The following is a 22100-nucleotide window of genomic DNA, read 5'->3' as shown; positions in this document are numbered from 1 at the left end:
GTGTCCCTTCCAGCAATGAAGAACAGTCTGCAGATCCGCCTTCTCCTCTGAGTGCAAAGAGGAGAGTGCTGTCCCGCTCAGCTCTGCAGTCTCACCAGCCTGTGGCCAGACCTGTCGCCATGGGGCTCTCTAGGTATGTGACAGCAGGGGCGTCTGGAGCTGGTGAGAGCACTGGGCTAAACCGCTTATCCTTTCCATGTGACCCTTGGCAATGTGGCTGAGGAGCTACTCTGGTGTGGTGTACTTGAGTCGAGGTTGGCTCTCAGTGCTAAGTCAAAGCTAATGTCTCAGGGTTAATAGACATCTGCTAGCCATACTGGCCTTAGTTTCTAACAGGGAAAGGGTCCTTGGGTGAGGCAGCAGTCCTAGTCCACTGTGACCACCAGGTAGAGATAACCTCACTGCCAGCTCATGCCTAGCAGTAGAGTAGGGCAAACATATAGGTGATCTCCCCCCACACTTGATCCCCATGAAAGGGCTGATGGGTGGGAATCCCGAGGAACCAAGCTAGCAGAACCACTCTCTGGTCTGTTTACAGGAGGCAGCTCCCTGCTGTGGCCCCAGAGCCCAGTGTGGAGGAGGCCCCCGTTCCTGACCTGTTGGGGAGCATCCTGTCTGGCCAGAGCCTCCTGATGATGAGCAGTGCTGATGTTGTCATACACCGAGACGGCTCTCTCAGTGCCAAGAGGGCAGGTGAGCACCCATGGGCGCTGTCTTTCCTTATGGATGTGGAAATGTCAAACCATAGGCCTAGACATGATGGGTTGCAAAGGTTGTCAGACTTGACCCTGAATTGGGGGCAACACTGCTAAGAATGTAACCAGTACGAGTTCTGTCAGGGCCTTCCGAGGCCTGCTTAGTTAAGTGAGTGTGCCATGCCCAGGACAGTTCGGATGTTCAGTGAACAGTGCCTCCATGTGCAGCTTATTGTCTGGCACACTGGCTGGGACACAACTGAACTGTGGTCAGGTCAGAAAAGGGAAAGACTGCCGGGGGGCATTTATGGTACCCCAGGTAGGCAGTGGGATAGCTGACCTGTAACATTCCCATTGTGGAGGGATAATTAGTGACCACTCTGGAAACAGTAGTTTCAATGTCTATTAGGATCATACTTCAAGTCACTGAACTTGTTAGAGGAGGTGGGAAGGCTTGCTATCTGATTTTTGTTTTTTAGCTCCTGTTTCTCTTCAGCGAAATTCTGTGACTCAGTCCAGAGAAGAGTCCAGGCTCAGAGACAACCTGCAGCCTGGGGTGCCACCCTCAGAAAGTGTATCCAGTGGACTCCTGGGAGACAGACAACCAAACTCAGGGCCAAGCTGTGGGGACAGAACAGCTCTGCGCTGTCTCCCTGCCCGCATGGTACAGACACCTGTGAGGTCAGACTCACCCCTGACCCCTCGGTCAGGTTTGTCTGGGAACCTTTCAGATGAGAGCAGGCCCAGCTGGAAACATAGTAACAGCCCCAGACTCAATGGCTCCAACATACGGGTTGGTTCTGCCTCAACTAAGATGGTGACTCATCATAGCTTTCCACCTAAAAATGGAGTTCCTGGGCACCCTCAGAGAACAGGTCCCAGGAGACCTGATTTCTCCAAGCTACCCAGGATACCAAAGATCCGTAGGCCCGGCAGTGATGGCGTGCAGGACCCGGCCTCAGCCAGCGGCCAGACGGTCGAGCTCCCCAGCACGTGCATCAGCCGCCTGACCGGCAGGGAAGGCCCAGGGCAGCCAGTGCGAGGCCGAGTAGACAGGGAGCCCAGCAGCAGCGGTCCCCAGGAGACTGGCTCGCACACAAGTGGCTCTCGACCGCCTGCACCCAGCTCCCACAGCAGCCTAGCCGCTCTAGGGCCCTCAAGAGGAAAGGGCATTGGGTCTAGCTTTGAAAGCTTTAGGATCAACATCCCCGGGAACGCTGCCCATTGCAGCCAGCTGTCCAGCCCTGGATTCTGTAACACATTCCGGCCAGTGGACAGCAAGGTGCAGAGGAAGGAGAGCCCTTCACCCCTCTTCTCCATCAAGAAGCCGAAGCGACTCACAAGTGAAATCTACGATCCCTTTGACCCCACCGGCTCGGACTCTAGCCCTCCTAGCAGCAGCCCAGAAAGTCTTGGGCCAGGCCTCCTGCCCTCTGAGATCACAAGAACTATCTCCATCAATAGCCCAAAGGCCCCAGCCTTTCAGACTGTGCGCTGCGTTACCTCCTACAGGGTAGAAAGCATCTTTGGGACTGAGATGGAGTCCGAGGCCGAGCCCCAGGCCCCGGGTGAGCCTGTATCTGGCATGTCGGAGTTACTCAGTAAGGGCCCTACGGAGGGAGCCTCTGATTTTGAGCAAGAAGGACTAGGGGAAATAGAGCCTATGGCGATTCAGAGCTCCACAGCCCGAGCACAGAGGCCATCCCCATCAGACCCTTGGGATGAGGAAGAAGGGTCCTGTACACCCTTCTTTGGCTCTGAGGAACGGACAGTTACATGTGTGACTGTTGAGGAGCCAGGTGTCCCACCAAGCCCAGACGCTCCGCAGATAACCACCCACAGAATCGTGGAGTTCAGGGCCTCGTCCCGCTCCCGCTCCACCTCCAGCTCCCGAAGCAGGAAGAAAACGAAGAAGAAGAAGAAGGTTGTCAGAGAGCACCGGAGGACACGCTCCAGCACGCGCTCTGGCTCCAGGGACAGGACTTCACACTCAGTCTCCCCAGTTGCTGAGGAGCACGCCAGGAGGCACAGAGCCAAGACCAAGAGCCGGAGGTCTTCCAGTGACCGCGCCAGCAGCCAGGACAGAGCAAAGAGGAGGAAAGACAGAGACGACAGAGACAGGGAGCATAGGCGGGGTCCCTGGGGTCACAGCAGGACCTGGAGGAAGTCCAGGTCCCGCTCAGGGAGTCCTGGCAGTTCTTCCTGTGAGCGCCATGAGAGTAGGAGGCGGAAGAGACGGCATTCGGGGTCCAGGGCTCGTGGTAAGGACTGCTCACCACACAGCAGTCTGGAGAGGGACCGGAGACACAAACATCGGGAGAGGAGCCGGGAGCGGATGGACAAGAAGGAGAGTGTGACCCGGTCCCGGGAGAGGAGGAGGTGGCGGTCTCGGTCGCCCAGCTTGGAGCATAGGCCACGAAGGCCACATTCCCGTGAGAAGCGTCCCCATTCCCCAGAGAAGAAGGAGGCTGTGAGGGAGGTTTCCCCAGTCCCTGCTCCACAGGGGGAGCCAGGGCAGGATGGAGACCACTCCATCAAGCCTCCAGTCTCAGAAGTAAGTATCCTGCCAGAGGTGGTCAGTGTCCTGCCGGAGGTGGTCAGTGTCCTGCCGGCAGTGGTTGAGGCTGACCTGAAACCTCCAGGAGTCCCTCCTGTCCTGGCAGAGCCAGTCGCATGTGTGCCTGAGGACCTGGACTATGGGGATTCTGTGGAGGCAGGCCATGTCTTTGAGGATTTTTCAAATGAAGCCATCTTCATCCAGCTGGATGACATGAGCTCACCTCCTTCCCCTGAGAGTACCGACTCCTCCCCTGAGAGAGACTTCCCACCAAATCCCATACTGCCCCCAGCCAGCCTTCCACAAGACAGTACTTTACCTACCATCCAGAGGGAAGTGTTAGCGACTCACAGTGAAGGTATCTCAAAGCCTATACCCCAGGCATTGGCCCCGTCAGACCAGTGCCTGCTCAGGCAGGACACGGTAGAGACCACCGTTACCCCTCTGAGCACCCCAGCCGTGGTGCCGACAGGACAGGACAGTCCAATGCTGACTGGGAGAGGCTGTGAGGCAGTCAGGCCCAAGGATGCTGTGGCCCAGGCCCCGCTGCTGCGGTCCAGAACCCTGGTGAAGAGAGTCACCTGGAACCTGCAGGAAGCAGAGGACAGCACCCCAGTCCTGGACAAGGATCCAAGTGAGTTTGTCCTGTCCCTGACTGGGACCCTGGTGGTGGTTGTCCTTGTGGGTCAGGGGTATAGAGCAGGCATGAGGCAGCGGGGCAGCCTCCCTAAGAGCCTCTCCTGACAATCTGGGGCCCCTACCCAAGTCAAGCTTCTAACAGACACATCTGCAGCTCGGCCTTGGTTCCCACTGCTGGTTCTCTGAAAATGTTTTGGCCAGGATTGACTACAAGGCATCCACACTCCCTGTCTGTTGGGTCCTCAGGGACACCACTGCAGAGGCCCCAGAGGCCCCAGGAAGGAGTCTGGGATGCAGAGGACAGGGCTCTCATAGGATTTCAGCAGGCACCATTCTCCGAACTGCCCCCTCCCATCCACGTGCTCCAGGAGTCTGGGTTACCTGATGCAGATCCCTCTCAGGTGGGTGCTGGGCTAGAGGGGCATGGTCCTTGTGCTGGGCTAGAGGGGCATGGTCCTTATGCTGGGCTTTTGGGCTGCCCTGCCTAGGGCTTAGACCTCATGGTACTGCTTCCTTTCTATACAGCCCCCTGGTGCTCCCAGGGCAGAAGGGCTTCCAGCTGTTGGCACTCTACACTCAGCAGGGGGTATTCTTGCCCAGGTTTACAGCCCCAACATGCCACCACCCCTGGCTCAGCCCTCAAGCATCCTGCCCTATGCACTGGTCAGCCAGCCCTCAGTCCAGTTGATGCTGCAGGGGACCCTTCCCCTGGCAGGCTGTGGCACAGCACAGAGCCTGGCTCCAGTGCCTACTATGCCAGCTACAGCCTCAGAGCTAGCTGTTCCAAACACCAACAACTCAGAAGAAAGGACCGCTACTCCCAAAACAGCTGCTGAGAAGACCAAAAAGGAGGAGGTGAGTGTTGCCGCCTGACCTTCCACAGCCCTGGCTTACTTGGGCCTGATTTTAGGTCTAGTATCCAGGCCTATGGGCTCGGTCAGGGCAGTAAGAGAGCAGCCAGACCATTGCCTTTAGTGTTCTTTGGCAAATGGGTATCCCAGAACCGGCTTCTCACCTCAGGGCCCACAGGTCAGTTTGGGCTATCTTGCCAGAGGGTCACACATATCCTCCCTCCTAGTACATGAAGAAGCTGCACATGCAGGAACGGGCTGTGGAGGAGGTGAAGCTGGCCATTAAACCCTTCTACCAGAAGAGAGAGGTGACCAAGGAGGAGTACAAGGACATACTGCGCAAAGCCGTGCAGAAGGTAGGCTGCAAGCAGGCAAACACTTTGCCATCCCTGAGGTTGCAAGGGACACATTGTGACACAGAATAGCTAAAGCTGCTATTTCTAGTTTGCATTGAGTCCTGTAAGTGTGGAGTCAGCCAGCTGAACCAAGGCTGAAGCCTTAGGTGAGTCCTGTGTCCATCAGAGTGCCTCTCAGACAAATGCTCAGTAAAACTAAAATAATAGGGCTGGAGAGATGGCTCAGCGGTTAAGGGCACTGACTCCTCTTCCGAAGGTCCTGAGTTCAAATCCCAGCAACCACATGGTGGCTCACAACCATCTGTTATGAGGTTTGATGCCCTCTTCTGGTGTGTCTGAAGACAGCAATAGTGTACTTACATATAATAATAAATAAATCTTTGGGCTGGAGAGAGCAGGGCCGGAGCGAGCAGAGGTCCTGAGTTCAATTCCCAGCAGCCACATGATGGCTCAAAACCATCTGTACAGCTACAGTGTACTCATAGACATAAAATAAATCTTTTTAAAAAACCTAAAGTAATAGATGAGGAATTTCAGATGTCCTCAAACCACTCAACTTCTTTGGATCTTTGGAGGAACTAAGTCTCTGAGAGATGAGCAGATCTTTCTATAGGAACAAGTTCTAGTTTCCTTCTGACCTCTGACATAGGAAGATAAACCTCAGCAGCTCTGTGAAGTGTGATGACAGATGTGTGTGGAGGATGGGTATCCAAGTACCCTTAACAAGACCAAGGGCGCTGCTTGAGATGGCCAGAGCAAGGGACCTGGCTGAGTTGGTCTTTGTGACAGATTGAGAGAGCACTCAGAACAATGTGTTCTTTCTTCAGATCTGCCACAGCAAGAGTGGCGAAATCAACCCTGTTAAAGTGGCCAACCTGGTGAAGGCCTATGTGGACAAATACAGGCATATGCGCAGGCACAAGAAGGCTGAAGCTGGAGAGGAGCCACCCACTCAGGGTGCTGAGACCTGAGGCTAGCCGCTGTATGGGGAGGCATCCCCAGCACTCCTGCCTCTGAGGTTCTCATGATACCTGTCTGCACCTGTCTTGCTTACAATTGAAAACTGGACTTTTTTTATATGTATATTATAGATACACTGTTTCCATTGTGTTCTAATTTATCAAAAATGACTTATCTTTAGAAACTTTTCTATGGACTGGTGCTTAGAAGGTGAGGCATTTTTGGTTTCAGGAGCCTGATGGCTCAGTGGGAAGCATCTATATCTGCCACACAGCCAGCTGTCAGCATTCACTTGGGACAGTCTCTGCTTAGCAATTCTCTTCCTCTAGTTGCTTTGTGCTCCTGTCAGGAGACAGGACCCAGTGCTGTGGCTCTCAGAGGCTCAGGCACATGCATCCCAACTTTCCCAGTACACCTGATGCCGTGCGCGTGCTCCAGACTCTGTCTCAGAGCATTTGTACCCAGTAAGAGGCGTGGTAACCCAACCAGTTCTTTATTGTGCAGAGTGCTGCAAAAGAGACCTGGTGTGTAGGGAATGGGGGTCACATGACCTTCTTCCCAGGGACTCCACAGGGCCTCAGAGATAATGTACAGCACTGAGCAGACCTAGCCTGGGGCAGCACTGATTGGGAAGCATATTGGGAGTTGGGGTTCTGAATCAAGTCCACTGACCCAGGTCCATGAGGAAGTGCTCGATGTCATCGTAGAGACTATTGGTGCTAGACAAGCACAGGCCAAGACTGCTGCTGTCCAGGGAGGACACACCCTCACGCTGCACGCCTTCCAGGTGTGCCTTGCATAGCCATGGCTCTAGCTGTGGAAAGGACATCTGTTAGGGCTTTTACCCAGCAGCCCACACAGCTTCACCTGGCCAACCCAGGCTCTACCTTCACCAGGATCAGGCTCTTCTCCTTGGGCCTCCCTGCTGACAAGTCTTGCCCAAAGCCCAGGTAGATGGTGTAATGTGGTGATCCTTGCCGCCTCCTTGCACGGAACTCCTCCAGTTCTGTTAGGAGATAACTCTGATGAGCAGGTTTAGAAGGACTCCAGGCCCCAGAGGACAGCACCCCAGACAGACACCTCACTAACCTCTGAAGAAAGTGCTAAAGTCAAAGATGGGGGTATGGCAGTTGCGCTCCAGCAGCTGGGCTGGGGTGGAGGGGTTGGTGGAGCCCAGAGGGCTGCCCACCTCCCAGTACACCTTGCACTTGCCCATGCGCAGGGCCCACAGTGATGGGCCCCGAAGTTCCAACTGAAGGCCTGGAGACACGTGCTGTAGAAGAGTCTCTGTGTACTGCAGCTGCTTCTGATCTGGGAGCTCAGCAGGGCTGGGGAAAATCACCGGCTGGGGCTCTGAAGTCCTTACTGCTGAGCCCATAGGGCTATACAGGAACACGCATCTGGGGTGCCCCACCATTGCCTGGAGCACTGTGCGGCCCTTGTACATGATGGTCACATCCAGGAACCCAAGGTTGTGCTCTGTGTATAGACCAAGCTGTGAGTGGTAGGTATGGGTGGACCATTTTATCCCGTACCCCCTGCCCCGGACCCATTCACCGCCCGCTGAGGTACAGGTGTGAGGGGTCAGTCGAGCAGCGTTCTGCTGGGAGTGTAGGTATGTACTAGGGAAGAGCCGTGCTACCACACAGGTCCCCCGTCCTCACCAGTCATCAGAGCTGGGTGTTGAAGCCTGGGGCTGGGGGGGACAGCATCCACCTGCCGTGCTGCATGGGCTTCCTCAGAAACATGGTCTTGCTCCTGGCCTGAGGACAAATTGGAACTGCTGTCCATCCTACCCCAGCCTCCCACCCCTGTCATTTTAGCATCCTTATCTTTCCTCCTCCCAGCAAGGACTCTGTTGTCCTCCCTCTCATACAGCCTGGGGCAGAGGGGGGTTCTCTAGCTTAGCCCCAGCTCTGTGACAGTTGTGTCTCTCACCAGGTGCCTGTTGTGGGACAGAGTCTGCCCCAGACTCAGATTCCAGCATGTGGCTGTATTGCAGAACCTGAAGCAAGAGGTCCCCAGCACCTCTAGAAAGAGGGCTTGGGGTCCGGAGCCCAGCATTTCCTCTCGCCAGGAATGGTTCCAGGGACACACCCTGCAAGAGAAAGCATGGTGGTCGGCAGCTGCCAGTCCCCCCACACCTAGGAATAATGAACCAGACTGTACCTGTGCAGGAAGGGCATTGCTGAGGGTCACTTCTTCCCTGTTTTCCATGGCTGGGTCTACTGAAGGAGAGGGGGAGGGGAGATTTGGATCTGAGGCTGATGCGCAATTTGGTTATAATGCCTGAGCAGTTCCAAAAGTTCTCTATTTCTCATATCCTCTGTTCCCAAACCACCAGGTGCCTCAGTCAGCCCATGGCTCTGACTTAGAAGGAAGCAAGCTTACACACACACACACACACACACACACACACACACACCTTGGAAGGAGAGGAACAGAATCTACAACTAGTTTCAAAAACCACAAATCAAACCATTGAAGCCACCAAGATGACAGAGACCATGCCCCTCCCTGGCCCATCCCTGTCTGTGGTACTGCTCACCAGTAGACCCAAGCTCCAGGCTAAGTTCATACACTTTGTGTGGGTCAACAGGGTCCCCTGAATTGTCTTGGCGCAAGATAAAGCACCCTGTGCTGCAGAGTGCACATCGGAAATTGGTCTTCCAGCCTCTTCGCTCAGCGGCCTCAGCCTCTGGGGGTGGTAAGTTAACTCCACTAGGTGGCCACCTCCCTCGGGCCACAGCCCAGGCCTGAAGGAGAGGAGAGTAAGTATGGGTTGAGGCTGGATTCCTCAGGAGTTTTGGCAGATTATAAAGAAGGCAGAACTTGAACAAATACCACCTTGAAGATCTGTGCATCTTCTTCATCCAGATCCCTACGACCAAAATGCTTCCAGGGCACACGGAAGACTGTGCGAGCCTCATTCAGCCACTGCAGCCCCCTGTACTGGCCGCTACTGACCTCACCCAATAGCCAGTCTCTGAACAGCACTCGCTGGGTCCCCCTGCAGGCAGGGCAGCCACGCTAGGATCAGGGCTAATGCAGGGGATACAGGACCCAGTACAACCGGGGCAGGCGTGTTCTCACCTCACTTTAGCCATTGCTCCTTCTACACAGGCAGTCTGGGAGAATCAAGGCAGGTGCTACTAAATCTGATGACCTGTACTCACTGGAGCAGGCAGGTATTATGAATAAGGTCCCTTGGGTGTCTCTATGGTTTTAGGTTGTAGCCACAGACAGTGTGACCAAGTTTCATAAATGTGTTTTAAACGTTACGGGGGTTGGTAACAGGTGGGAATTTACGTTTCACAAGTGTGACCCAGGTATTAGGGTGTTGAGGGTCACAAATGAGGTCTGACAACTTGTAGCCACCTAGGTTCGGAACCTAAATGTAGATTCCTCGACCAAGGTGGCTGTAGATGTGACTACAGATGTAGCGGGAGCGCACACGTGATGTCACAGGTGTTAATCCAGAGTCCGGGCCTGGATAGGCTGTCACAGGCTGGACCCTGCAATGAGACGAGCAAAAGGGGCGGGGCCCAGGCAAGTAAACCGAAACTGCACCTCAGGAAAATGAAACCTAAACAGTCTAAACAGCGTGTGGTTCTGCCGGCTTCCCACTGTCTCAGTGCCTGCTGGTGCAGTCCTCACCTCCACCCGACCCTTTCTCAGATGCCAGCCCCTGCAGATCCAATTGCAAATCCTGCCGGGACGTCTGCCCTCCCGTTTCCCCGAGCCTCTCTTCACTGTCCTTCACCGATCGCTCACTACTCTGGTGGAGGGGACAAGAATTTTCCCTGTGGCACTAGTTCACCTCTCTCCCCGAGTAGCCCAAGAGTCCCACATACCTGGTACTGGAGCCGCCGGGACGGTTTTATCTCAGTGAGAAGGAGGCTGCCAGTGCTTTTATAGTGCTTCGGTCAGGGGCGGGGCGGAGCGCGGCAGGGCGTGGCCTATGGGTTACAGACGTCACTAGGGTGTCTCTAGTTTGTAGCACTCCGCTCTGAGTCTCCCACGCCCTTTGTAGATTCAGTGAGAGAGGCCGACCCTGCTTTGAACAGAACAGACAAGTCTTGGAGTGGTAGGCAGAGGTCTAACTGCCAGGCTCAGCCCCTGGTTAAGAGTGTGGGAAAGGTCTTCCCCAGTACCTCCTCAGGAAAGCATAGCAGATAAGGCAGGGTCACCCACAACAATCAGCAGGTTTTGTTTACTTATTGTTTTGTTTAGCTCGCAAAAGTCTTAGAAAGTGGAGTCTAAAGAGAGGCTATAGTACAATTTAGCTTAACACAATGGTACAAATAAGAATAAACCATCTGGGGAGAGGTTGAAGTAGAAGGATTGGGGCCAACCTGTATTATAGAGTAAGACCCTGGGAGTTGGAGAGGTGACTCAGTAGTTAAGAGCCCTGGCTGCTCTTCCAGAGGTCCTGAGTTCAAATCCCAGCAACCACATGGTGGCTCACAACCATCTGTAATGGGATCTGATGCCCTCTTCTGGTGTGTCTGAAGACAGCTACAATGTTCTCATATACATAAGTAAATTAATGATTAAAATAAAAAGGGGCTGGAGAGATGGCTCAGTGATTAGAGCACTGACTGCTCTTCCAGAGGACCTGAGTTCAAATCCCAGCAACCACATGGTGACTCACAACCCTCTGTAATGGCATCCGAGCCTTCTTCTTGTGTGTCTGAAGTCAGTTATAGTGTATAGTGTATAAAATAAATAAATCTTTTTAAAAAATAAAGGTATTCGAATACTGGAAGGAAATAAAAATTTTTGGAAAGGAATTCAGGGTCTCTTTTCATTAGAAACCATGCCATGTCTGCTTCAGGAAGAAGCCTAGATTGTGGTGTGTGCACGCTGTGTATAACTTCCATAGCCCTGGTTTCTCTCCACTCGCACTGACATGACCTGTAGATCCCTAGTTCTCATGTCTAAACTTCCTGTGTGGGGCAGAGTGCCCTCGTTGCCAAAGCAGCCTTCCTTTTTTTATTTCCTCAGACAGGCTCTCTCTACATAAGTTTGCCTTCTCTGGAATTCACTATAGAGAACCTCAAACTTAGAGAGATCGGCCTGATTCTGCCTCCCAAATGCGGGCATTATGTGAGCCACCACTGCCAGCCAGACCTTTGAAATGGGCTGTGACCCTCAGGAAGTGCCCGAAGACCACCTCTCCCAAATGAATGTGCATGTGCAGGGGATGGTTCTGGCCCCTTCCCCACCCTCAAGCGGCATCTTGAGCAAGGAGCTGGAGATCTCAAGTGAGGACCCCCTCGTTCCCTTGGCTACAGTGGGAACTTTCCAGCACCTAGCCACCCGGAAGCCCCGCAGCTGGGCGCTCACACCCATGGCACTCGTTCCCACACAACCGCCTTTAAGACTCCCGGAATTCAAAAGTGCTACTTTAATTAACCGAGGAAAGGGGAGTGGCTGGGGTGGAGAGTCAGTCGGTGCTGAGCTAGAGGTGAATGTCAGCAGGGGCACCGCCAAAGCGGACACTCTTCTTGTGGCCAGGGTCGTCGTCGTCGCTGCCCTCACTTCCTGAGGCACTGGCGCTGTCCACGTCGGCGGTGGGCTCGTTGAGGACCACCACGTCAGCCTCCGCCCCGATGTCCTTGCCGAACCACACAGCCTTGTAGCCGCCCTCCCCCTCCGGCCGTCGCTCCTTGGTCAGGATCGACCTCACGGCTGAAGGACTGTCCCCAGCCTGGACTGTCTTAGGAGACCCGGAAGCTTTGAGCTGAGGGCTAGGAGGCGTGGAGCTGGGGGGTGTAGGACTGGAGGACATGGGGCTAGGAGGCCGCAGGGGCGGCTGGGCAGGCTCCGGGACCGGCTCTGGCTTCCGGGTGGGGGTGGGCGACCACTTGGCCTTGTGGTCTGGGACGAAGGTCAGGTTATCATAGCCACTCGGCTCTGGCTTCTAAGGGTGGAGTAAGGGTAAGGGCGTCAGCAGCAGTGACATGACTCCCTTCTGAACCACCTCCCACCGCTCCCCTCCTCCCTGCCCCCCACTTGGTATCAGAACACCCATCCTAGCGCACCTCTGTTTCCTTCCCTTGTAAAGCCCTGTTTGCTTCAGCTGTTCCCACTCATCCCTCCATGTCCCTTTTCTGTGACCCCTCAGCCCCGAGTTAGTTCCCTGGCTACTGTCCCAGGACCCAGCCAGAGGCCTTACCGAAGCCTTCCCACAGCAGCAAGCAAGCCGATGTCGGTAGTGCTTGTAGACGAGGATGAACAAGCAAATGACAGCCAGCAGCAGCAGCGCACCCAGCACCCCACCCAGCACTGCCATGTCCGTCGTGGAAAACCTCTGGTCATCACCAAGTTCGTCTGCTCCTGGTGTCCAAGAGACCATGGCCACTTACTGTTGGAGTACTCCAGGAACTCCCCTTCCCAACCTGGGCCGGGCAAGGTACCATAAAAACAAGGTACCATCTGGAGTTGAGGTTCTGAGAATGGGTGCTACTAACTCCACCAGAGAGCCTGGGGATACCAAGAAAGCATGACTACCAGCCTCTGAGACACCGGGATGTCCTGCAGGGCACGCTGGAAACAAACTGTTGTAGTGAACTCCGTCTTAATGTGGCTTCAACTACAATTTTGAATGCGTGTTGTACTTAGACCAGAACAGGGCTCTGTGACCCTTGTGGAAGTTGGCCTTGTAAAGCTGCCTCTGGTGATGTTTCCAATGGGACAGCTAGCCATGCCTGGTCCCTTGTAACCACATCATGTCCACTCAAGAGTTTAGTGGGTACAGCTTAGTGACCAGTACAAAAAGATCTTTCAGTGGGAACCTCGTGTGTGTGTGTGTGTGTGTGTGTGTGTGTGTGTGTGAAGTTTATTATGTAGTGTATGTATTTGTGTTGGTGCTGCAGGACATGGTGCACGTTGTGCTCAGAGGAAAACATGCAGAAGTCAGTTTCTGCATGTGTAGGACCCAGGGATCGAACTCAGGTTGTCAGGCAGGATGCTGAGCCATCTTGCCAGTCCCCATATTACTTTGTAAGTCGGGGTCTCCCACTGGCCTGCAGCTGACCTTGTGGCGACCCCCAGGGTCTCCTGCCTCTGGCTTCCCAACACTGAAGTTGTAAGGGCACATCCCCATGCTCAGCTGTTTAAGGTGGGCACTGGGGACCAAATTCAGGTCCTCATGCTGGAAGGCAAATACTTGACCAAGTGTGTCATCTCCCAGCCCTGGATTTTTTTTTTTTTTCATTTTAGCAGCATTGCCTCGGTATGTTGCCCAGGCTAGCCCTGAATTCCTATGCTTGAGTTATCCTCCTACCTAAGTGTCTCCAGTATCACAGGCATGTATCATTACAGGCAGCTCTAATTTTTAGACATATTCTCTCTCTCTCTCTCTCTCTCTCTCTCTCTCTCTCTCTCTCTCTCTCTCTCTCTCTCTCTCGGCTGAAAATCCTTCATAGAACAGGCTGGACTAGAGATTTGCCTTTCACTACCTCCCTAGTGTTGGGATTAAAGGATTTTGTAAGCACACTCTGACAGCCATAACATACTCATTTTTATCTTGTATCTTGCGTAGTGCTCTTACTTAACCTAAGAACCTAAATACTGATTGTTCTGGGAATTATGGGACTCATTGGCTCCAAAATCTGCTTCTGTATCCCTATACCTTCTTCAGTTTACCCCCATTATAACTTCTTGGGGCCATCTGTCTAGAGGCAGACACAGACTCCTTGGAGGTGGTCAGTGTGGCCAGGCCAGGCTAGCCTGGGTGGACCCTTTTCTAGAGCACATCCTAGAACCCCTGTCTGACTTAAGGGTGACAGTGACTCCAGGGCAATGTGTTGGACTACCTGAGATGGGCCCAGTGGCTGTCGGCTGAGAGGTTCCTGGCTTGGGGGTCTGGGTTGAGCTGCCACTAGGTGTGGCTGGCTGAGAAGAGGTGCTGGCCCCTGGAATGGGGGCCATTGGCTGAGAGGTTCCTGGCTTGGGGGTCTGGGTTGAGTCCCCACCAGGAATGGCTGTCTCAGGAGAGGTGCTGATTCCACCAGTAGGAGACACCCCAGGTACAGATGAGACAGAGGTGGGTGGGCTTAGAGTTGTGCCTGCAGGAGGGACTGGGCCAGCACTTCCCCCAGAGCTGGTTGTGGCAGGTCCTTGAGAGGTCCCAGAGGTCGAGGGGGCTTCCAAAGTGCTGTTACTTGAAGGCCCAGTTGTTCCTCCAGCTTCTGGGGGTGTGGGGGACTCTGGTGGTGGCATGTACAGAACTTGGGTTTGCCTCTGTCCCCAGATATGCCTGTCCCAGAGGAGGAGCCACCCTGCTGGGGGGGGGGACCGTTGGGAGACTCACCTGTGGAGGGTGGCTCCCGCTCTGACACCTGGATCTCAACAACAGCGGTGGCTGTGTCCTTAGTCACAGTATTGCTAGCTCCTACCTGGGTCAGGAAAGGGGTTTGTTCCTCTTGGGTCCCTCTTTACCCCATACCTTTGGTCCCCTTATCCCCACTCCACCTCTATACGGATGGTTTTCTCTTCTTCCATAGGCACAGTGGTCAGTATGATATTCTGATTCATCAGGAATTCTGAGGAGTTGGTGACTTGGTACATGACAGCCGAGTTGAGGTCCTGGATGAGACTGTAATGAGACCTAGGCCTGGTGCCCTACTGTCCACCCCAAGCAGTCTACAGAGAGAGAGGAGGCCGTAGGGTCCATAGGTGAACAGGGAGGGACTACATACCGGAAAGCCTGGGTACTGAGCCTGGATCCTCAGGAACTCTGAAGGGAAGGTCTTGTCTCTCACTGCTGTGCCAGCCTCAGAACCCAGCACCACTGTGCCGAAGTACAGGCTCTGAGAGAACTGGAGTGGGCTCTCAGAGTCATTGCGAGCCTCCACAATGGCCTGGGTCACTGAGTATTGAGCCTTGTCAGCCTGCTCAGCCTGAGGAGTTAGGAAAACAGGAGTGGGTATAGGGATTTAAGGGAGCTGGGCCTACCACTGGGGATACAGCGGGGGCACAGGAGAGCCATCTATCATCTGGTACTGGTACCCACCCTGACCACCAGGGTGAACATCATGGGGCTGGGGATACTTTTGGCCATCGTGAGGTTGCCATCGGCCGCGTTGATGATAAATGTGTCATCCGTGTTTCCTGGGAGAATTTGGGTGGAGTTGGTGTCTGGTCCCTCTGTTGTGGGGTCCAGGTACTGTGGGGCTAGGCCCTCACTCACCTGTCATAATACTGTAGATGATAGGCTGGTTAATGGCCTGATCGCCATCCACAGCATAGATGGGACCAGGACTCAAGGTGAGGGGGGATGGCTGTGGGCATAAAGACATCTTGAGGTTTAAGAGCCCCAGTTCTTACTCTCTAGTTGTCCCTCAAGATCTGAAACATGAGTTGGAGCCTGGGGGGAAGGGTGGTGCCTGCTTGGGACAGAGCTGCAGCCACAGCAGGACTCAGTGGCAACTAGAACTTACGAAGGAAGGCTTGCAGCCTCGGTGCATGCCTCTCTGCACAGTGGAGTCTGTGGTGGCCTTGGCGGGCCACCCTGCCCAGTGGCACCGCTGGCCTCAGAGGAGACCGTCAGCTGGACAAGGACTTAGCAGTCCCTTGTTAGCATCAGCCCAGCCCCTGAAGTCCTCACATCCCAGCTGACATCATAGGATTCACACTCCTCATTGTTTTTTGCCCCACCCCCACCTGCCTGGAAAGGATAGTTAATGATTGATTGATTGATGGTTGATTGATTGCTCATTCATGTTTGTTTCACAAACCACAGAATTATCTGCAAGCCTCTCCAGGAGCACAGAACCACAGCTGGATCCCAACCCTGAACGTTTTTCTGACCTGGCTCTAGGTTCAAGTCTGACCCTGGGCCTCCTTTAGTCCCCATTACCAGTTTGTATCCCGTGGGGACAACCGCATGGTACTTGGCCTGGATGCAGACATAGCCATCTGTAAAGGAGCACGGCAGGAACCAAGGGGGCCGCAGGTCAGCTGGCAGCACGCTCACGATGAGGGTGGCAGTGGCCGTGTGGCTAACAGTTGCATTCTCCTCCCAAGTATCCTGTAGCAACAGCCAGTCCCTGATAGGTCAGGCCCAGCTCGGACGGGACCTAGAACACCCGGACTCAGGAAGATGTGATCTGCTTACCCGTGCCAGCAGCCTAAAGGTCATGTTCTGATTCTTGTAGTAATCCAGGGTCTGGTCCAACTTCAGAGCAGGGGTGCTTGGGCCCACCAGGGAGAAGAACGTGTTGGCGTTCTGTGGAGGGAAAGGAGGTGGGACTCTGGAAGGTGGAGAAACTGACACCCAGAGGCCTCAGAAAGCGTGGTGGGTGGCAATAATGAGTGGGGGTGGGGAGCACCTACGGGGGTCACTTCCTGCAGAGTGTAGACTAGGGTGTCATCTTTGTCAGCATCTGTAGCCTTCAGCTCTGTCTCAGGGATAACGATTGTATTCACTCTGGTGTCCTGGGGATGGAGAGGAAGAGGTTGGTCCAACCATGCTGTGACTTCTGTATATAGATCTCCCTGATGTTGTCCCCCAGACACCCTGTGTCCCCCTGCCTTCTCCATACTCAAGATGGCACCAGTTCAGACAGGACTCACCTCCGATACATTATATTCCTTGTTTGTAAAGGGGAATCTCGGCTCATTGTCATTGACATCCAAGACAGCCACAATCACCCTGATCTGTGTCACCTGCAGCAAAGTCACCAAAGTCAGCCCCTGGCTGAGGAGCAAGGCTCTGATGCCCCATCATTCATTCCTTCCTCTTCTTATCTGCTCATTCATTCATTCATTCACTGTTTCCCTTTCATTCCACAAATACTGGCGACATCAACAATGTGGTAGCCTGTGAGCCTCTTTTCTAGGAGGAACGCAGACTGTAAAAACAAGTTTTAGAGGGCAGCCACATGTGTGTGGTGGGTGTGCTGAAGAGAAACAATGACAATCTTGGGGGCACAACCAGCAACACATCAAAGGGAGAAAAACAGCATTTCATGGCTTCAAAAGCAGGTCTCTAAGACAACAGTGGAGAAAGGGGCCTTCAGGTTAAAATCAAACAGCTCTATCCCACGAGAGAGCCCTTCCTGAGACCCAGGGAGCCTTGAACACAGCCAGGTGCGGGAGGACAGAGGGAGGGAAACGCTGTTCTTCTCAGGTATGACAGTTGTCAAGGTCACGGCTCTTCATGTCTTTCTGTTTCTGTGTGTGTGTGTGTGTGTGTGTGTGTGTGTGTGTGTGTGAAGTATATTTGTGCATTGAAGGTGGATCCCAGGGCTTCAATCATACTAGACAGGTACCCTACCACTAAACTATACCTAAAAAATAAGTTTTGTTTTGCTTTGTTTTTAATTATTATTATCTATTAGAGACATGGGCCAAGATGTGTGTGTGTGTAGCACATCATGGTGCCAGGTGGGAGTGCAGGGTGTGAGAGTTGCTTGTGGTGGAGCAGAAAGTGTGCGGGGCCTGCTGTTTCTTCGAGCTTCCTTAGTAGAAGGCTGGTGGTGCGTGCTGAGGGACACCGTGTGGGATGGGGTAGGGGACGGCATGAAGCAGGAGGGGCGCTTAGGCAGCAAAGCAAATGTGCACACCAGGCCAGTGTCTCCATGCCCTAGCCTCGCCCACCCAGCTGGGCATTCAGCTTTGGCTTCCAATAAGAAAATGTGGAAGTGTCTGTGTGAGGCCGCACAGGGTTGTAGTTCCGACTCTCTAGGGACTCACTGTGTGGGGAAGGAATAGAGAGGGCCAAGGGCAAGAACAGCAAATGGAAGTGCAGGACGCGTCAGGAAGGAGAACTGTTGACCAAGGCCCCCCGGTCAACTAGGAGTAGGAAGAGTGGGTCTGATTCCAGCTGAGACACAGTCAACAGTGCCAACAGTGTACCTTGGATGGGGTGACATCAAAAATGGCCTAAGTGGCTGACAGGTGAAGGTGTCTCCCAGGTGAGGGGTCGGGGTGAGGAGCAGACTTAGGGTCTCAGAGTATTGACTTAGTACAGGACTCTAAGTTAGCTGGATTTGAGTCTGGAGCTCAGGGCAGAGTCTAGGCTGAAAGAAATGTGGGCGTGGCCAGGAGAGAGCTGATGTTCAGACTTCCTGGGGTAAGGTCATGGAGGAGTGGTCTTGGGGTACTCTGACAGAAAGTGGGGGTGGTCAGGTACTGGGGTTAACTTACCACAGTGTCTCCTCTCTTACACTCTACAACTGCCACCAGCAATGGGTTTTCCTGAGGATGAAGCCAGGGGCCCCATGAGTCACTTGTCACATAAGGAGCTAGCTGCCCTAGGATAGGAGAGTCTGACTAGGAGAGCAGGGGCCGTTCCAGCGTCCCAGTCATCTGTGGAACATCCTAGGTGTAGGAGACATCTGGCAACTTTGTCCCCTTACGGCCCTCCCCCTCAGTACCAACTAATCAACCAGCCACAGGGCCTGAAGAGCTCCTCACTACCAGGGGGAAATAGACCCCTCAGCCCCTCCTGCCCTGAATCTTCCCCAAGTTAGGGGAGCGGATGCCCATGTCTGTCCCCAGGAAGGCTCATTCTCTCCAGCCTACAAGCCCGTACCTCATAATCTGGAGTCACGTTGAGAAACAGGAGATTATTCTCGATCTTAAAGGCGTTAGGGGTGGACAAGTGTCCCAAGTCCACAACTTGGTCTTCTGGGACAGAAATGACTGCCAGTGGCCCAGAAACATTGATGTTCTCCTCAAATGTAAAGGTGGTCTGGTTCACAGAGCAGACTAGAACGTTGCAAAGGAGAAGTTGGTTCCTCCCACCCTGGCTCTGCCACCCGCCCGCCCTGCACTCGCCCAGCACATACCCTGGGCCTGGGCCTGGGCCAAGGTCCCCGGAGGTTGGCCAAATAGCACTGCAAACAATAGCCACAGCAGGGGAGGCCACAGGAGGGCCAGAGCCCCCATGGTGGCAGCTGTCACCTGGAAGAAGGGTCCAGCCTGCTTGGTTCCAGGGCTGGTACAATTCCTGCCTGGGCGACCTTCGCCCCTGCCAGGCACCGCCTCATTTTATGACCCTTTACAGATGGCCTCTATCAAGGGGGCTCCCGCTGGCCGGCACTAACAGGGGACATGAGGTCATATTTCAGCCTGGACTTCCAGGAAGTTAGCTGTGGACTCAACCCACAGGCACTAAGTATAAGAGACTTGAGAGCAACCAGGAGTGGAGAATAGGCGTGGGGAACCAGGGCAAGGCTCTGAGGTCATAGATCTAAAGAGGCTGAGTCAGGGCTGGGGGCTGGGCGGAACCAGGGGTCTGGGGAGCTGGGGCAGGGCTCGGAAGCTAGGAGCAAGAACAGGGATGTGGGCTGAGCCACTGGACTTGGGTCCACTGTAGCCCACATCACGCTGACCCTCATCTTGTCTCTTCATCTTCAATGTTCTTTAGCTGTATTCTGTTGCCTACCTTCCCTCTTCCACTCGCATAGGAAAAGACTATGTCCCCGGCATGCTCTCGCTGTCTGAGAAACACAGCAGTTCCCCAGGATAGGGCCTGGCGGAGCCTTGGTGGGTGAGAGAATGCAAATAGAACCTTTCAGTCACAGCTAGGAGCTGGGCTTGGAGACCCTGTATCTGATGGAAGACAGGAATCCTGGTGAGGACACAGCCCCCTCCATCAGACTGGCTTCCTCCATCAGACTGGCTTCCTCCATCAGGCTGGCTTCCTCCATCTTTCTTGCTTCCTCTCCTCTCCCCTTCAAGCTCTCAGAGATGGGAAGAAGCCACTAGGTGGGGTCAGGAGGGTGGTAGGGGGTGTTCTGTTGAAAGGGCCTGCATATCCCTCAGCACTCTGGCTTTGCAGGGCTGCTTGAGATGCCTGAAAACCTTCCTGAGGCTCCAGGCCTCTGTAAGACCAAGCACTGTCTTACAACCCTTCAGCGGTCCCACAGCTGCCTGCTGGGAGATGACATTGCTGTCCAGACCTCAGGGCTGGGCCATGACCACACAGCCATGTTGAGCCAGGACGTACTCAGGTCCTCCCACTCATAAGTAACCCCTCTGGGTTACCTGCCTGGGCCTCCTCCTCACCACTTCATTTACTGCAGGGCTGGACCAGGCTAGGGAATCCCTGATCCCTGGAAATTTTGCTAAATGATCCACAGGGCAGGGTGGAACTCTAGGGAATTGTTGGGAAAAGAGGGGTTCAGCTGATGCCAGCGATAAGAAATGTCCTAGCTGGCTTCCCAGGTTCAAAGGGCAACTGGGTGTGGTCCTAGCCACTGAAAGAGAAGGATGGATCTGTCCACGCCTGCCAGGCTCACGGAGCAGAGGCTGCCTCGATTTTTATCAGACATCACACACCATGAGCTAAAAGACTAGAGTCTAAATTCCTTCTTTATTGATGCCAAGGGCAACCAATCCCTACTGTGGCCAGGGTCCTGGAGACCCCCCTTTCTTCCTCATCTGGGCTGCCTAGTTGTTTCAGTCCACTCTGAACGGTCGACAGCAGGCCTTGGTCCAGGAGGCAGCCAGAGAGACAGGGACCCATCCAGGGACAGCCTAGGCAGAAGCCTGTGGAGGGAGATAGCTGGTGAGGGGGCGAGTGACTGACTATCAGAGGGCAGGCACCCACGTGGTTAGGGTACTTTAGGAATCCAGCTGAGGGTGGAGCTCACCAATCCTGTAGGGCCTGAGTATTCGACCACAGCAAGCAGAGCTGGTCGTCTAAGGGCTTGGACCGGGCCGGGCTGTTCTCTGGGATATTTTCTGTGTCCTGCTCGCTGCTCCCCACCCCCAAGCCCAAAGTAGAATTAGTGGTGTACTGGGATGTGGCAGGCCTGTCCCATACCAGCAAGTCTGGAAAATTCTACCTAGCGCTGGCTCACCTGCGCTTCCCCACCAGACCCTGCAGCAGGCGCTGCAGCCTGGCACTGTCCTGTAAGCGGCTGAGCTCGCTGGTGAACGTCCCGTCTGAGTGTCTTGGGGTCCTGGGGAGGGGTGGAGCCATAAGAGTCAGAAATGGAGGTGTGGGCGGGGCCAGGATGAAACGGATTTCCCCACCCCGCTCACCTGGGAGGTGCAGGGAGCGCGGTGGAACTGGAGGGCAGCAGCAGCAGCAGCAGCAGCAGTAGCGGCGGCGTGGGCAGCGGAGGCTCCATGGTCGGGCTCTGGGTGTGACAAATGCTGCAACGTCAGCCCGAGCCCCGCGCCACCGCTTTATAGCTGCCCGGACCGCAGGCGGGGGGCTCCAGCACCGCCCCGGCTCCGCGCGGCCGGCCGCGCCCCATCGATTGCAGGAAGGTCAGGGCCGCCCCCCCAGCTGTCGTCCGGCCACCTCCTGTCCCTACCGCCGTGTTGGCGCCCCTCAACTGGCTGGGCAGGGGGGGGGGGGGAGTAGGGGGTAGTGCTACCAAGTAGCTAAATGGACATCTCCATCTGGGTGGGACCAGGGATAGGGAATAGTTCAGGACGGGCAGAGGGAACCGCACTGTGAGGCCTCAGCTCATATTGGAGCCTAGTCTAGACCAAGACTCTGCCGCACTCTGGTCTGAGAGGAGCTGTGGGTGTCTTGAGGAGCCTAGGTGGGGCAGGCAGACGACTGAGGGGAAAGGGAGACCAGTGTCCTAGCGCTCCTGAAGAAGCCAGGGCAGGGTGGACAAATGCACAGAACCACCTTAGGGGCAGCCCGGCACCCAAAACAAAATCGGAATCCTCTCGGGCCCTGTGGTTGCATTTTTTTAGATGGGAGAAAACAGTTTATTCGTTCGTATCGGTAGCAGAAAACGGAGATGGGTTAGAATAAGAGAAAAGCAGGTGGGCAGAGGCTATAAGGAAGCGAGGGAGGAGCTATGGATGGGGATTGACATAGGCTTGTAGAATATCTTCATACCTGGAGTCCGGACCTTAGTGGTAGTAGCATGCACCAAGACCTGAATTCAATCCAGCACCAAAACCCAAATCAAAAAGATAATTCTTAAAAATCAAATTACAAGCCGGGTGGTGGTGGCGCACGCCTGTAATCCTAGCACTCTGGGAGGCAGAGGCAGGCAGATTTCTGAGTTCGAGGCCAGCCTGGTCTACAGAGTGAGTTCCAGGACAGCCAGGG

The 22100-nt window shown here is 54.5% G+C and overlaps 4 protein-coding genes across 12 annotated transcripts in view; 1 reads left to right on the top strand and 3 right to left on the bottom strand.

Annotated features, from left to right (window-relative positions):
- Phrf1 (PHD and ring finger domains 1) overlaps nt 1–6247 on the top strand; it is a 35703-nt gene extending 29456 nt beyond the window's left edge. For 3 of the 7 annotated variants that reach the window (XM_052195700.1, XM_052195693.1, XM_052195683.1), the window contains 7 exons: nt 14–133; nt 539–693; nt 1175–3886; nt 4093–4292; nt 4417–4746; nt 4970–5098; nt 5926–6247. In XM_052195700.1, coding sequence (XP_052051660.1) covers nt 14–133; nt 539–693; nt 1175–3886; nt 4093–4292; nt 4417–4746; nt 4970–5098; nt 5926–6069 — 3790 coding nt within the window. In that variant the 3' untranslated portion in view covers nt 6070–6247. The remainder of the gene's footprint in view (nt 1–13; nt 134–538; nt 694–1174; nt 3887–4092; nt 4293–4416; nt 4747–4969; nt 5099–5925) is intronic. The other 4 variants (XM_052195728.1, XM_052195720.1, XM_052195713.1 and 1 more) reach the window with 3 other exon arrangements.
- A 288-nt stretch (nt 6248–6535) lies between these two features.
- Nucleotides 6536–9994, bottom strand: Irf7 (interferon regulatory factor 7). Of its 2 annotated transcripts, none has more exons than XM_052195746.1 (10): nt 9913–9994; nt 9152–9573; nt 8906–9068; nt 8607–8814; nt 8228–8283; nt 7997–8156; nt 7723–7821; nt 7148–7537; nt 6946–7064; nt 6536–6872 (listed from the first exon to the last, which is right to left on the bottom strand). In XM_052195746.1, the coding sequence occupies exons 2-10, from the start codon at nt 9163–9165 to the stop codon at nt 6717–6719; spliced, it is 1365 nt and encodes a 454-aa protein (XP_052051706.1). In that variant the 5' UTR covers nt 9166–9573; nt 9913–9994; the 3' UTR covers nt 6536–6716. The 2 variants fall into 2 exon arrangements, with proteins under 2 accessions (XP_052051706.1, XP_052051698.1); XM_052195738.1 differs by having other exon boundaries at nt 8228–8286; nt 9913–9993.
- A 1472-nt stretch (nt 9995–11466) lies between these two features.
- Nucleotides 11467–19002, bottom strand: Cdhr5 (cadherin related family member 5). Of its 2 annotated transcripts, XM_052195661.1 has the most exons (15): nt 18862–19002; nt 18606–18781; nt 18218–18268; nt 16643–16735; nt 16403–16504; nt 16185–16295; nt 15927–16097; nt 15258–15348; nt 15081–15178; nt 14767–14967; nt 14540–14653; nt 14379–14463; nt 13882–14274; nt 12240–12400; nt 11467–11984 (listed from the first exon to the last, which is right to left on the bottom strand). In XM_052195661.1, the coding sequence occupies exons 1-15, from the start codon at nt 18959–18961 to the stop codon at nt 11523–11525; spliced, it is 2409 nt and encodes an 802-aa protein (XP_052051621.1). In that variant the 5' UTR covers nt 18962–19002; the 3' UTR covers nt 11467–11522. The 2 variants fall into 2 exon arrangements, with proteins under 2 accessions (XP_052051621.1, XP_052051632.1); XM_052195672.1 differs by lacking the exon at nt 13882–14274.
- A 1355-nt stretch (nt 19003–20357) lies between these two features.
- On the bottom strand, nt 20358–21268 carry Sct (secretin). Its single transcript, XM_052173729.1, has 4 exons — nt 21065–21268; nt 20881–20982; nt 20671–20775; nt 20358–20566 (listed from the first exon to the last, which is right to left on the bottom strand). Exons 1-4 carry the CDS (start codon nt 21151–21153, stop codon nt 20455–20457), a joined length of 408 nt encoding a protein of 135 aa, XP_052029689.1. The 5' UTR covers nt 21154–21268; the 3' UTR covers nt 20358–20454.
- Nucleotides 21269–22100: the final 832 nt, after the last annotated feature.

This window comes from Apodemus sylvaticus, chromosome 1 (genome assembly GCF_947179515.1).
Source record: "Apodemus sylvaticus chromosome 1, mApoSyl1.1, whole genome shotgun sequence".
In the NCBI taxonomy this organism is placed as follows: domain Eukaryota; kingdom Metazoa; phylum Chordata; class Mammalia; order Rodentia; family Muridae; genus Apodemus; species Apodemus sylvaticus.
The sequence above is the reverse complement of the archived record's forward strand: the minus strand, read 5'-3'. Positions and strand labels throughout refer to the sequence as shown.